General features: G+C 37.4%; 1 protein-coding gene across 17 annotated transcripts in view; it reads right to left on the bottom strand.

The window, feature by feature from the left end:
* LOC110455709 overlaps positions 1–13,509 on the bottom strand; it is a 152,528-nt gene that overhangs the window by 94,134 nt on the left and 44,885 nt on the right. For 10 of the 17 annotated variants that reach the window (XM_021506010.1, XM_021506013.1, XM_021506001.1 and 7 more), the window contains 4 exons: positions 12,188–12,343; positions 10,997–11,086; positions 5,373–5,657; positions 1,257–4,148 (listed from right to left, as the gene is read on the bottom strand). In XM_021506010.1, coding sequence (XP_021361685.1) covers positions 1,257–4,148; positions 5,373–5,657; positions 10,997–11,086; positions 12,188–12,343 — 3,423 coding nt within the window. The remainder of the gene's footprint in view (positions 1–1,256; positions 4,149–5,372; positions 5,658–10,996; positions 11,087–12,187; positions 12,344–13,509) is intronic. The other 7 variants (XM_021506005.1, XM_021506011.1, XM_021506015.1 and 4 more) reach the window with 7 other exon arrangements.

Here is a 13,509-nt window from a genome sequence, read left to right as displayed (position 1 = left end):
GCAGCTGCTATTTGCAGTGTATAAATGCACTATTGCACTCTATAAGTTCTTCTGCAACATATCTTGCATATTATACCGACAGGTCAGCAATATCAATGCAGTTTATTGCTTAAAATATTTTCAACAAAGTACATATAGGTTTTAAAATTTGACATAGCTGGAATACAATACATAATGTTTAAAGGTGCATGTAAGGGGCTTTACTTTACAATGTAGGTCAAATCATCAACACACTTTTTGAAAAGAAAAGATAGGGTCAAATTATCAATCATGTACATATAAATCACTATTAACTCATTGACCCCTAAAGACACATTTGAACTCTTCCAATTCAAAGGTTGGAATAGTTCATTATAGAATTTCAGGGGTGAATGAGTTAATAAGCCGCAAACCCTTAAAACCTAGTAATCTTGGAGTTCAATGACGCTACAATTTGCCCGATAACTTCTAAAATCATTCCTTTCATCTTTCATCATAAATAAGAAATGAACAAAAAAAAACCTGCAAGAAATTGATTAATTTTAAACATGCAAAGCATATCCCATCAAAAGGATTCTCACAGGATTCCATAATCTTGTTAGTAGGTGAAATGGTAGGCTTCTCAGAAGCTTCTTTTAAATAAAATCCTCACATGAAGTCCTTTGATTGAAGCTTTGTGAATGGCTGGTTTTTTAAAGCAAGCTCAATGATTGGTTGGTTGTTAAAATGAAGCTCTTTGATTGGTTGGTTGTTAAAATGAAGCTCTTTGATTGGTTGGTTGTTAATATGAAGCTTTATGATTGTTGGTTGTTAAATTTGATTCCTGTGTTTGTTAAATGATTCCTTACATGGATGTTAAAAGGTAAGCTTTGTGATTGGCTCATTTTAAAGGGAAGCTCTGTGATGTTAAAGGGAATAAACCTCTGTGATTGGTTGTTTGTTAATTCAGAAGCTCTGTGATTGGTTGAAAGCTTACAATGACATTTTGTGATTGGAAGTTGATTATGTCTGTAAAGGAAAGAAGGATGGATGTTAGTATGATTCTTTAAAATGTTAACGGGTAGATCAGCCATCTGAAACTACCGATAATGACAACATCAACATACTTACTGCTACGATACTACACAACATCGCAGAGTTAGTAAGGATGTGCCGACTCCCTGTAATAAAGTGATCTAAATCATTAGTACCACTGAGGTCCCATTAGGGGGGTGCCACAGGTGACCATGCACTACAAGGTGGAGACGTCGGGCAGCAGGCTTAAAATAATACCGTACCTCCATAGCCCTCCTTCCTAGAATCGCCTCGAGATATTCTAACTGGGACCAAGGTCTCCTTCCCTGGTATTTCCCTTGTCGATGCTGGAGACTGTTTCGTATGTTTGGGAGACACGCTCGTTGAACAGACATTCCTGGCCCTTGGGGAATCCCTTGCCCAACCTTGACCTTGGGATTCTGGTTCCTGTTCTGATAACTGTCTCGACCAAATTGAGAAATCCTCTCCTGGACCTGCATCCAAGGCTTGATCTATTAAGGACGAATCGTTGTCCGAAAAATAGCGCTCCTGGTTGTTGTCGAAAGTGTTACTTGTTGGAAAATTGAACTCCCGCTCTTCCATGTCTGGGTTGAACTGAGGAAGCTGAACAGCAGCGACCTTGGTTTTCTGCGGGAGTTCAGGAGCATTGACCTTGGATTTCTGACTGGTCAGGCCAGAAGAGAATTTACCCGGTGATGATCCGAAGAAGTTGTCTCTTCGGGAGTAAAAATCTGACGACACAGACTCCGCGTCGCTCATATAATCTCTGTCGGAAGGCTTAGATGACTGTTTATTTTTATTCTTGGTCAAATTCCGGTTGTCTCTCACAAAAAACTCCACATCCGTTTGGTATCCAGATGCTCCACTGGTACCTGCAGAATCCAACTTAGATTTGGAGCTAGTTTTACTGCTACGCTTCGGTGTATATTCAAAGTCACTTTCATAGCCTCGATATGCCTTAACTGGCGAGTCACTTTTGTAGGTCTTGTTTGTTTTCAGAGGCTTGATGGTTGGGAGGGTTGCAAAGCTGTTGGTGTCACCCTCCTCCTCCTCCTCCTCCTCTTCATCCACACATAATGTCTCTCCTGTGGGGGAGGAGCCCTTTTTGATGGGAAGGGTACTACTGTAAGACCCAGGACTGAAGCTGCTGATGTGCTCCTTGAAGCTACCACTCTGCCAAGATGACCCACGACTGGTAATGCCAGAGTCGTGTGATTTCGTCTCCTCTCCTGTGAAGCTCTGGTCTTCCTTCGGATCACGCGTCTGTACCATCAGAGGTATCATGTGGACATTCTCCTTGACCTTAGGCGACAGTTTTTCTACCTTGGCATTCCTATCAGATGTCTGGACAGTGATGGGGATATTGATCGCTTGAACGTCCGACTTCTGTCTGCTGACCACGTCCTTACCTTGGACCCGCTTAACGCAGACCGGGATGACCGTGTCCTCTGATTGCGTTGAAGATGACTCCACATTGGCGGAAGGAGGCGGAGGAGGATACACTTGTTCAGGGATCGGTGGATATCTACCCACATCATCAGACGTGCTGACAGGAAATGGTTGATCCACTTCCTGGTGAGTGGATTGGACGGTGATGGGAACATGTGACTTGAAGGGGGACGGAGGGGCAGGGAAGGGAGGAGAGGGAGGCCGGTCATAGAGCTCCAGAGGATCAAGACTCATCGGTGGATCTGGTTTGCTGGATGTCTGGACCGTCACAGGGATCTTGTGGATGCTTGACTGGACTTTTGTAGGCGACATCTGTATGGGCACCTCACGACCTTTGGTCTGACTGAGGTCATGATCTCTGTCCTGTTTGTGTTGACTTTTATCGTGCTGTTTACCAATGAGGATGGGTATTTCTTGACGTGCCACATAAGAAGAGTCTTGTGCGGGCTGTCTGCCGGCACTGATGACAGGAATCTGGTGGTGATCTTTGTGATGATGATCATGTTGATCGTGTCTATGATCAGGCATCCATTGATTGTCTGGGTAAGAATGATCACTCCTAGGCTGATGATCCTGATTCCAGTGATGATCCTGGAATTGACGCTGATCAAACTGTTGATCTTGTCTTTGATCAGGTTTGTGATGATCAGGTCTCTGGTGTTGATCGTGTATCCAATGCTGATCATGCGTTGGGTGCTGAATCTGTACCTCCTTATGTTGATGATGATGATGATGATGATGGGGCCGGTGTTGATTATGTCCTGCCTGTTGATCCTGCAGACTGGGGTGGCGGTGATCTGATGCATGTTGATCCTGCAAACTGGGGTGGCGGTGATCTGATGCATGTTGTTCCTGCAGACTGGGGTGGCGGTGATATGATGCATGTTGATCCTGCAGACTGGGGTGGCGGTGATCTGATGCATGTTGATCCTGCAGACTGGGGTGGCGGTGATCTGATGCATGTTGATCCTGCAGACTGGGGTGGCGGTGATCTGATGCATGTTGATCCTGCAGACTGGGGTGGCGGTGATCTGATGCATGTTGATCCTGCAGACTGGGGTGGCGGTGATCTGATGCATGTTGATCCTGCAGACTGGGGTGGCGGTGATCTGATGCATGTTGATCCTGCAGACTGGGGTGGCGGTGATCTGATGCATGTTGATCCTGCAGACTGGGGTGGCGGTGATCTGATGCATGTTGATCCTGCAGACTAGGGTGGCGGTGATCTGATGCATGTTGATCCTGCAGACTAGGGTGGCGGTGATCTGAATGGTGAAAACCGTGGCTACCATCCTGTCCATGTCGTTGATCCTGCATACTTTGATGATCCTGCCGCATTTGATGATCTTGTTGTTGATCCTGCAGTATCTGTTGTTGATGAGACTGATGTTGACCTTGTGACCCTTGGTGACCTTGGTGAGTTTGTTGATCTTGTCGATGACCCTGTTGACTTTGCTGGTGCGACACCTGAGCCTGCGACTGGTATTTGATGGGTATATTATAAACTTGGTGATGCGACTGCACATTTGGACTCTTGTCACTCACACGCTGATCCCGCTGAGACGATGGCATTTGATAGGACGTCTGGGTGTTGTCGTGACGACCAGATCCCTGCTGGTACGGAGGTGGTACTTGGGTGTCGACAGTTTTTGCGGGGGTGGGGTCGACACTATAAACAGTGTCATCTAGTGGAGAAAGAGAAAGGTCAACAACATAAGTCAAATGAGGTCACGCGGCACTTACCAATTCCTTACATGGTATTTAAATACATTAACTCATTCACCCCTGAAGACACATTTGAACTCTTCCAATGCAAAGATTGGAATAAGTTCATTATGAAATTTCAGGGGTGAATGAGTTTAGAAAATATTTATGAAAATGAAATGAAATGAAGGATGAACTTTTTACATCAGTCCAGTCTTGTATCAGAAATCAAATCACTCATGCAAGAAAAAAACTAACCAGGTATCGTCACAAAGGAAACAGACAAGCAACTCTAATGTAGATTTGCTTTACTATATTATCTTTATATATAATCGAAGAGAATTTTTCCCACTGAAAATTCTATTCTGAAATTTATAATACACATTAACTTTAACACTTCAATATTTTTCTGTATTCAGACATTTACTGAGTTTCAGTTCTCACAGAAAACTCACCTCTGATAAAAATTCTTATTAAAATTTCATATATAATCTCAAAACAAAAACCAACCACAACAGAAATTTTGGGATAAAATAATCAGGAATGTGTTCTTCAAAAAACAACAACTTATAAAGTAGAAATAAAAATATGTTAATACAAAATAAATAGAGTGGAAAGACAAAAAAATACCACATAACAGAATCTGTGTGATCCACGCAATACCATAACACACCAGAACTGGTGATTAATAAATAGATAACTGATTATTTTCAAAATACGATATCAAATATAAAAAACAAATTAATAATGATAACAATAAAAAATTGGAAAAAGACAAAAAAAAATGTGTATATCTTGGGAAAATTAAAGAAATACCCAGGTTAACATCCAGGAATGTTAATCAAAAAACGAAAAACAAAAGAAATCCCTGTACAATATCAGGAGTGAAAATCATTGGTATTATTAAACACGTCCGTTAAAACCAAGGGGAGGGGAAAGACAAATGGAAGGACGAACAAGGACTGTATAAAGATCCCACCTCCCATGCAGTAGTTATACTGGGAAGCAAAGATGAACAAAGAAAAACATGCTGTTTTAATGGATAAACGTCATATCATGCCTTGTTACTAGGTCAACACCATGCCAGGCGTTTCATTGGTTGAGGACACATGCCAGAACGGTGACGGACGGTCGAGAGGTCGTTCATGCCAGTTTGGGGTCAAAGGTCATGCTGGAAATCCCACAGCCATGCTAGCTGTCTCTACCTGTGTCCGAATCATCATCATCATCGCCTATCTTTGCTAATTTTTCCATCTGCTTCAAAAACATCTCCATGCCGCGAGACTTTGCATCTCTGTGTTCAGACCCGGGACCCCTGCCCTGGGCGTTTACATGACTACGTCGTGCAGTTACAGGCACGGGTTGGGGCGCGTTTCTGGCCAAGTAACGACGCTGCAGGCCTGGTGAGGTTTGGGGCGTTGACAGGTTTGAATCACTGGTGTAGTAGGAGGTGGACCACAGGCTCGGCGACGAGCAGTCCCATGCTGTATCTAGGGTAGGAGATGGTACGTTAGACGTCTAATAGCACAGGCAAGGGACACAACTCTGCACCTTACTCTATTAATGTAGGATAATTTGACGTAACTGTGTACCCTAGCTTTATAACAAATAAACAGGGCAAGCACTTTAAGGGAATGGGAAATAACTCTACATCCTTTGATTATTGATACAGAAGGACAGGGGATTTAACTTTAATTCCTTCCATTACATAATATAGCAGGATCCGAAACTTAACTCTAAATCCTTACATCATCACTATAGCTGGGCAAGGGACATAACTCGACATCATAGGACAAGTAATCTAACTCTACCTCATTACACTATCATTAAGTAAGACAAGGGACATTACTCTACCTCATTACACTATCATTAAGTAAGACAAGGGATATAACTCCACATCCTTATACTACCAATACAACAGGACACGGGACCTAGCTCTAAATCATTATAGTAGGACAAGGAACATAACTCTATATCATTATAGCATGACAAGGGACATAACTCTACCTCATTACACTATCATTAAGTATAAGACAAGGGATATAACTCCACATCATTATACTACCAATACAACAGGACATGGGACCTAGCTCTAAATCCTTATAGTAGGACAAGGGATATAACTCTATATCATTATAGCATGACAAGGGACATAACTCTTATTCCTTACACTATCAAATGTAGCTGGAAAAAGGGGAAAAAACCCACAATAGTAATATAGGACAAAGGACATAAATCTACATACTTACATTCTTAGTGAAGCTAGACAAGGGACACAACTCTTACATTATTACAAGAATAATTGACGTAACTCTGTATTCTTATACTCGGTAAAATGAAAGCGTGGTGTAATGCTTCATATTTAATAATTAAGGACAGTTTCTATAGAAGACACTGCCCATGGTCAGGCCCCAGGAACTTAACTATAACCTATGTACAGTACACTTGACACCCTACACACAACACATATAATGATCATTGGACAGATTACAGTCTCCCTTGCCTGTCATACAAACAAAGACAAATGCATCCAATAGATATATTGGGGAAAATGATGAAATGAAAGTTCAAACCTGTACCAAAAAGTTACGATGCTACGAAGTAAACAAAAGGTCAGGAATTTTCCAACCTATCACGCCAAATATTTTATCTCTCTGCTAAATCAGTTACATTTTTTCTATATGGAACAACTTAACGAAAAAAAGTTTGCAATTGGATACATACATACCATGAGCCCAAAGGTTTTATTGAATTAGTCCAGAATTGACATTTTCAGGTACAGGTTTGAGCGATATTATGAAATATACAAGTAGATGAAAGGCTATGCATTGTTTGGTGATTGTGCAAATTCTACCATAATAGTTTTGAAAACAATACATATAGCAAAACACTAATATACATATCATGTCTCACCATTGTTCTGCCAAACCTTGAAACCATGAAATCAGCACACAGAAATCATCTGTTATAATTCTAGTTCTTGTCATACTGATTAAGCAATCATGAATACAGTTTTCTCATTTAATCTGGTCAGTGATTTTACTGAACAACAGTATCGAAAATGCCAACATTTCTAATAGAAATTCTCATTACATGGTCCCCAACAAGGTTTGGCTGAGTGATACCTTATTGAAATTTCTTAAAATCATCATGATTTTTAAAAGAATACAAGTCAAGTAAATTGTTTGCAGACGTTAATATGACTAGGCCTTGCTACCATGGCAACGGCCGTGAAATAGTCTTCGGCAGTAAGACATGTACAGCACAGATAAATCTATATGTTAGATATCATACACACTAAGCAAATTAATTCTACAAATCAAAAAGATTATAAAACATATATGAAACGGATTTGAATAATTATGTAGATATCCAAATTGAATATGTAGATATCTAAAATTAGTATGTAGATATCTACAATGAATAAGTAGATACAATGAATATGTAAATATCTACAATTAATATCAATATATCTATAGATTATGTAGATATAATCTACATCTGTAGATATCTAGAATGATTATGTAGATATCTAGAATGATTATGTAAATAACTTGATTGAATATGTAGATCTCTAAATTGATTATGTAGATATCTTGATTGAATATGTAGATATCTAAATTGATTATGTAGATATCTTGATTGAATATGTAGATATCTTGATTGAATATGTAGATATCTAGAATGATTATGTAGATATCTAATAATGTAGATATCTACGATCATTACATAGATATCTAGACTACCACATGATATTCCATAAATTCAAGTTATCATGCATCAATGTCAATCAAATTTGCATATTTATGCAGCATTAGATTAGAGATATTTTTTCATGTCTGAAAATGTTTTGCATTACAATTACAAAATACATGCATGTATATTGCAAGATTGTCCATGTAAAATATCTATGTATGGTTTTTTTTTATTTTTTTATCCTTTCTTCAAAGTCTAAAATAATTGATTTACCCAGTTTCATAAAATTGTGAATTATTTTTCTTGCAAGTCAGGATAGCAGTAAAGTAAATTTTACCAAGCTACAGTATGCAATACTACATTTCACAAGTTTAGAAGAGCTTGCATTGGGTTATGAAATATACGAGAATGAATCGATTCCAAAGTTGCTGTTGGTCACGTTATCTGCACAATGTCTGAAGATTTTCCTCCCAGAGGGCTTCAAACAATCTATATGTCATGCAGCCTCTGTATCTAACATTGTGTATTTCTTTCTATCATATACCTACGTTATAACTCCCTCCAACATCAATATATCTCCCGAAATACACACAGGTTATTTATAAACGTGCAGACTACAACATCTAAAGCAGGTTATTTATTACACGTTTGCTATCGTCTCTTTCTGTTGCGTCTTCACACAGACGAAGTACGTGATAACATTTGCAATATTTAGCTTCACTGCCAGACATTCTGATAAATGCTTTATTTAAAGCAATTTTTCTATACATAAGCTTGGTCCCCAAAAGCGTAACAAGGAACACTTTCTTTAAGTATGAATGTGAAGTGATCATGATCTTCAAAACAAATAGAACAAATAAAGACCCTGCCCCCACAAGCTATTTTTTTTTTTAAAACACACAAATATGGATGACCTTTCACAGGGAGTCAAAGTTAAATGGCGCAAATTGAGAATACTAATCCAAGTAATCGAATATGGGGAAAAGGACCTTGATTATGGTCGAATGTGTTCATATGTTTCTTACATGTAATTAATATTTTGGTAAAAGGGGGACAGTAAATATTTAAAAGACCACCATAGCCACAAAATAAGGTCCTGAGCATGCGAATGTCACATTTCATATCTGGGTGATTCAATTTGACGTGGGTCAGTAAAGGTCACTCAATGTCATATTCACTTCATATACATGTATTTCCATATTTAGCATTGACCTCTGCAGAGGTCAAATCACCAACAATGTTATGCAATCTTACGACAGGTAGTGATCGTCTGTCCCAAATACACAAGCAACCAATAAAGAAAACTTATAATACATAAAATATGCATAAGAAAAATCTAGTTATAGAACATGCTTTATAAAACACTACCATGCTTATGAACCTGAATGTTCCATATGCGGGGAATGACCTTGAAAGGTGTCAAAGAGTAAAGGTCATGGTAGCGTGGGTCAACATTTTGCATGCATAGGTCTTACTTCCAACACCAATGGCAATTCAATCATAATGACTAATAACATATGTGATTCCAGTCCCCAATCAAGGTTTAGTCGGATACCAACTGGGTTTACAGGGGGCACCAGTGGGGACAGCCTTAACCTTCTTAATTAATGTGCCCCTCCACGCAAGCAATGGTTACAGCCCTCCATATACCAAGTGTGAGACATTCGTTTACCCGAATATATATATACAATGTATTGTACAATGAAGTCTGTGAGATTTAAAAAAAAAATGTCCTTACCATTTCAAACGCCACAAGAAAAATGAACCTAACGTCAAATATAAAGCATCTATCAAATATTTGTGAATGTACAGAGGCTAACTTTACACCTCTGATAATTAACTCATTCACCCCTGAGGACACATTTGAACTCTTCCAATTCTAAGGTTGGAATAGTTCATTATGAAATTTTAGGGGTGAATGATTGAAACAAGCTCACCTGCAAGATAATTTTTTTCCCCAGGGAATTAATTACTGTTCATTTTAAATAGAAATATATTTTCTTGAAAACAAAATACAATGTAACTCAAAATGCAGATTATGATGAGCCCAAAATATAAACAAGACAATATCAAAACATCATGTGACAAACCAGATTTTTTGTTTGACTTTCAGCAACTTAATCCAAACCCCACCTGATTTCCCTCCCTTTCTTTTTAATTTATCTAAACCTAGAATGTTTCCATTTAAGTATTGTAATTTCGTATTCATTCCATTAAAATTGACTTTATGAATCAAACTTCGGCATAAATATTCAAATACCAGGGTAATTGACCTACCATTTTTTTTAATGTAAAAATAAAGTTAATTCAAGCAAAGAAAAATTAATGTCCAATTTCTCAAATTCAATTCATTGTTACATTTAGTTTAAGACAATGCAACTACATGCAGAATTACAGGCCATCCTTCACACTTCAGAGCACAAACCAAAATTCCATAAATTCCTTTGAAATTTCTCAAAGGTACTTATCAGGCTAAAGGACACAAGACATCTCATTCACCCCTGAAATTTCATAATGAACTCTTCCAACCTTTGAATTGGAAGAGTTCAAATGTGTCTTCGGGGGTGAATGAGTTAAACTGATTTTTTTCACCAAGTTATAATAATGAACCATTCGTTTTTAAAAAACCTTGAAAATCATACGGGAAATGACCAATATCACATATTTCGTGATGACAGGACAGAAAATTGGCAAATAATGTTTGTTTGGAGATAAACATTCAAATCGAATAATAATTCTACTCCCCCACCCGCCCCCTTCTAAAAAATAAGTAAAAAGCGTTATTGAACAGATAGAACATACAGATTGAATTACATTTCTCCCAGAGAAACTGAAAAAGTATAATTGAAAATAAAATAAAAACGAAATGAGAAACGTTGAAAAGTATTTTTTGAGAGGGAATAAGATCGTAAAGAAAATGTGCAAAAATAGCATTACGTACGTGTATCAAATTCAAAAATTCGTGGACAAACCTGAACTCTCCTATTTTTGGCTCAGTGTCTGCTTGTCTGAAGGAAGTGTTTGTTAAACATTAGAGCTTTAAGGGGCAGATAACTCTAAATGCAAAACTTAACACACACAGCAAAATGAAAAGCCTCATAAATTAAGCTGGGAGGGATCATCCCTTAATTACCCCTTATTTTCTGTAAAGGCTTCGGCGATAGAGGAATGATTAGCTTGGATTTAAACCTCGGACTTGAGGTGACAGAGTCGGAGCCTGATGCTACAAATAAACACAAAATAAGCATCTACTTTCTACAGGCAAAATACAAGCATATGTGTCGGGAGATCTGATTGGATGAATTTTGAATAAGATGAAAAATTATCAGTTAAATTTTCAAACTTCTTTATACATTGCAAAAATAATATGGGACTTTTTTCTGCTGTTCCTTTTTTCTAAACTTTTTTCTCCCTCAAATATTTCTGATCAAATTATTTAAAAGAAATTTATTGCTGTTTTTCATGTATCATTACAACATAAAATTATGAGAATTAAGACAACTTAAATTTCTTATTTTTAAATGGAAAAAAATGCTTGTATGTTGCCTAAAAAATAACAAAATGTGTGTTGGTCAAAACAAGGTCAAAAATCACTAAGTGTCGGTCACAATGATATTTACACACACATTATATGAAAAGTAAAATAAATGTGAGAAGAAATCATAAAGTAGCAAAACCTATCTACCAGCTTCCCAATACTGGTTATGATAACAGTTAAGGGGAGATAAATCTTGGAAATTAGCTTCAGTCACTTACAATATAATGACAATATTCTTTAAATTCCTCTTATTTCATTTAAAAACAAACAAAAAATCCATAAAATATCTCAAGACGCATAATTTATGACAAATTTTATTGTAATAATATAAAATTTTAACATCTACATAAAGGAGAATATCAAAATTATTTTTGCATACAATACCTAGCCAATACAAGAAGGAAACTTATGATATAAACATTTGAATTTACTACTGCTTATGAAGTATGTCAAAATAAATTATAACTTATAAAAGTGAATATAAAATTAAAATATGTTATGTCATATAGCTAATATATTGTAAATTCTATCTTTTACATACGGTCTTCATATTATTTTTCAGCACCTGGGAAACCAAAATTTGTTTGGCAAATTCCATCATCTATTTCCCATTTTCACAACAATTGTTAGGCAATTTTGTGTATAAAATGTGAAAATGTGAAAATAAAAAAATGCAAGGCTATTTAAATTTGTTACCCTAAAAAAACTTCTAAAGGACCAAGGGTTGAAAAACATGTCACTCCCGAGTGGGAGGAGCTACCAGAGTGGCGTGGCTTAGATACCTACCTTTGGACGTGATGAGGAGGGGTGGTGAGGGGAGGGACTGGGCGGAGGTGGTACTGGCAGCGGAGGACATCGGGCCGGGACTAACACCCGTCTCTATGTTCAAGGACGAGCTGCTGCCGAAAGACACTGGCTTGTACTGTTTTGTAGTTGTCTCCCCTGAAACAGTGCACAAACAGAAATGTATATATATATATTGACTACTAGTATATTTGATATTCCATCATATAACTACTGAATTGCCCTAGGTTTGTCCTGAAACGTTGTGCTTATTTTTCTGCAATTGAACTAGCTTTCTGCCAATGTGTTTTACAATCAGATTTGATAACCGGTTCTTTACCAATATTGACCTAATTGATGTTAATCAGCCTCAGTGTCAACCTCTTCAGATCAGTAGCAGTAAACACCTCTTACAAGAGTTTTCCAGACTTGGTCATAGGATTTATAAACACATGTCAAATCAAGGTCTATGTAAGTGTTTCAATTAATGTATTTATCCTCCAATAAGCCTCACATAATCTCTGACTCGAAGAAGGGTTGCTATAGGACAACGAAATACCTCTTATAGGCAATTCTGCCAAACTGAAATAAATATCGGTGGGCTAATTACCAGGCATGGGCTTATTGCTGGATGAATACGGTTCATTTACTTAAATCTGAAAAACCAACTACACAGCAGACAATACACATAAATAAATATAAACTTTATTTATATTACAACAATTATGAAACAAGTTATTCAACTTATATAAATCACTCTTATTTGGCCGGATGTTACCGCGCGAGGGGTCTTTGTGTGGGAGGACACCAGAGTACCCGGGAAAACCCACGTGATCGAGGGCAGGTGACCCCATACCTTTTCACGTCCGATCGGGGAAAAGTTATTTTCTTTTGAAATTTGTTAAAACCTGTAGAGATAACTGGTATAACAATGCAATTTTTCATGCTTTATTTCCATTTAATGAAAATTTGATTTCACTTGACTTTAACTGGTCACCCCTGAAATTTTATAATGAAATACTCCAACCTTTGAATCGGAAGAGTTCAAATGTGTCTTGAGGGGTGAATGAGTTAAATAACATTTTGTAGCTTTATACTTAATGAAATTTAGCAACCAGAGTCTTTTGAATGAAAATATCTCACAAATAATATTAAAGCAATTTTAAGATGGTTTCATAGTGATTTTCTGTAAAAATTTGCTATTTCGAAGATACAACTTAATACAGTTATTTCTCAATTATCAAAAAAGCTCTTTACAATCCATAGATACTACCAGTAAAAAAAATAATCAAAACAAAATGAAAATGTGTGTGTGTGTGTGTGTG

The sequence above is a fragment of the Mizuhopecten yessoensis genome, unplaced genomic scaffold, assembly GCF_002113885.1.
Source record: "Mizuhopecten yessoensis strain PY_sf001 unplaced genomic scaffold, ASM211388v2 scaffold8361, whole genome shotgun sequence".
NCBI lineage: Eukaryota > Metazoa > Mollusca > Bivalvia > Pectinida > Pectinidae > Mizuhopecten > Mizuhopecten yessoensis.
The sequence above is the reverse complement of the archived record's forward strand: the minus strand, read 5'-3'. Positions and strand labels throughout refer to the sequence as shown.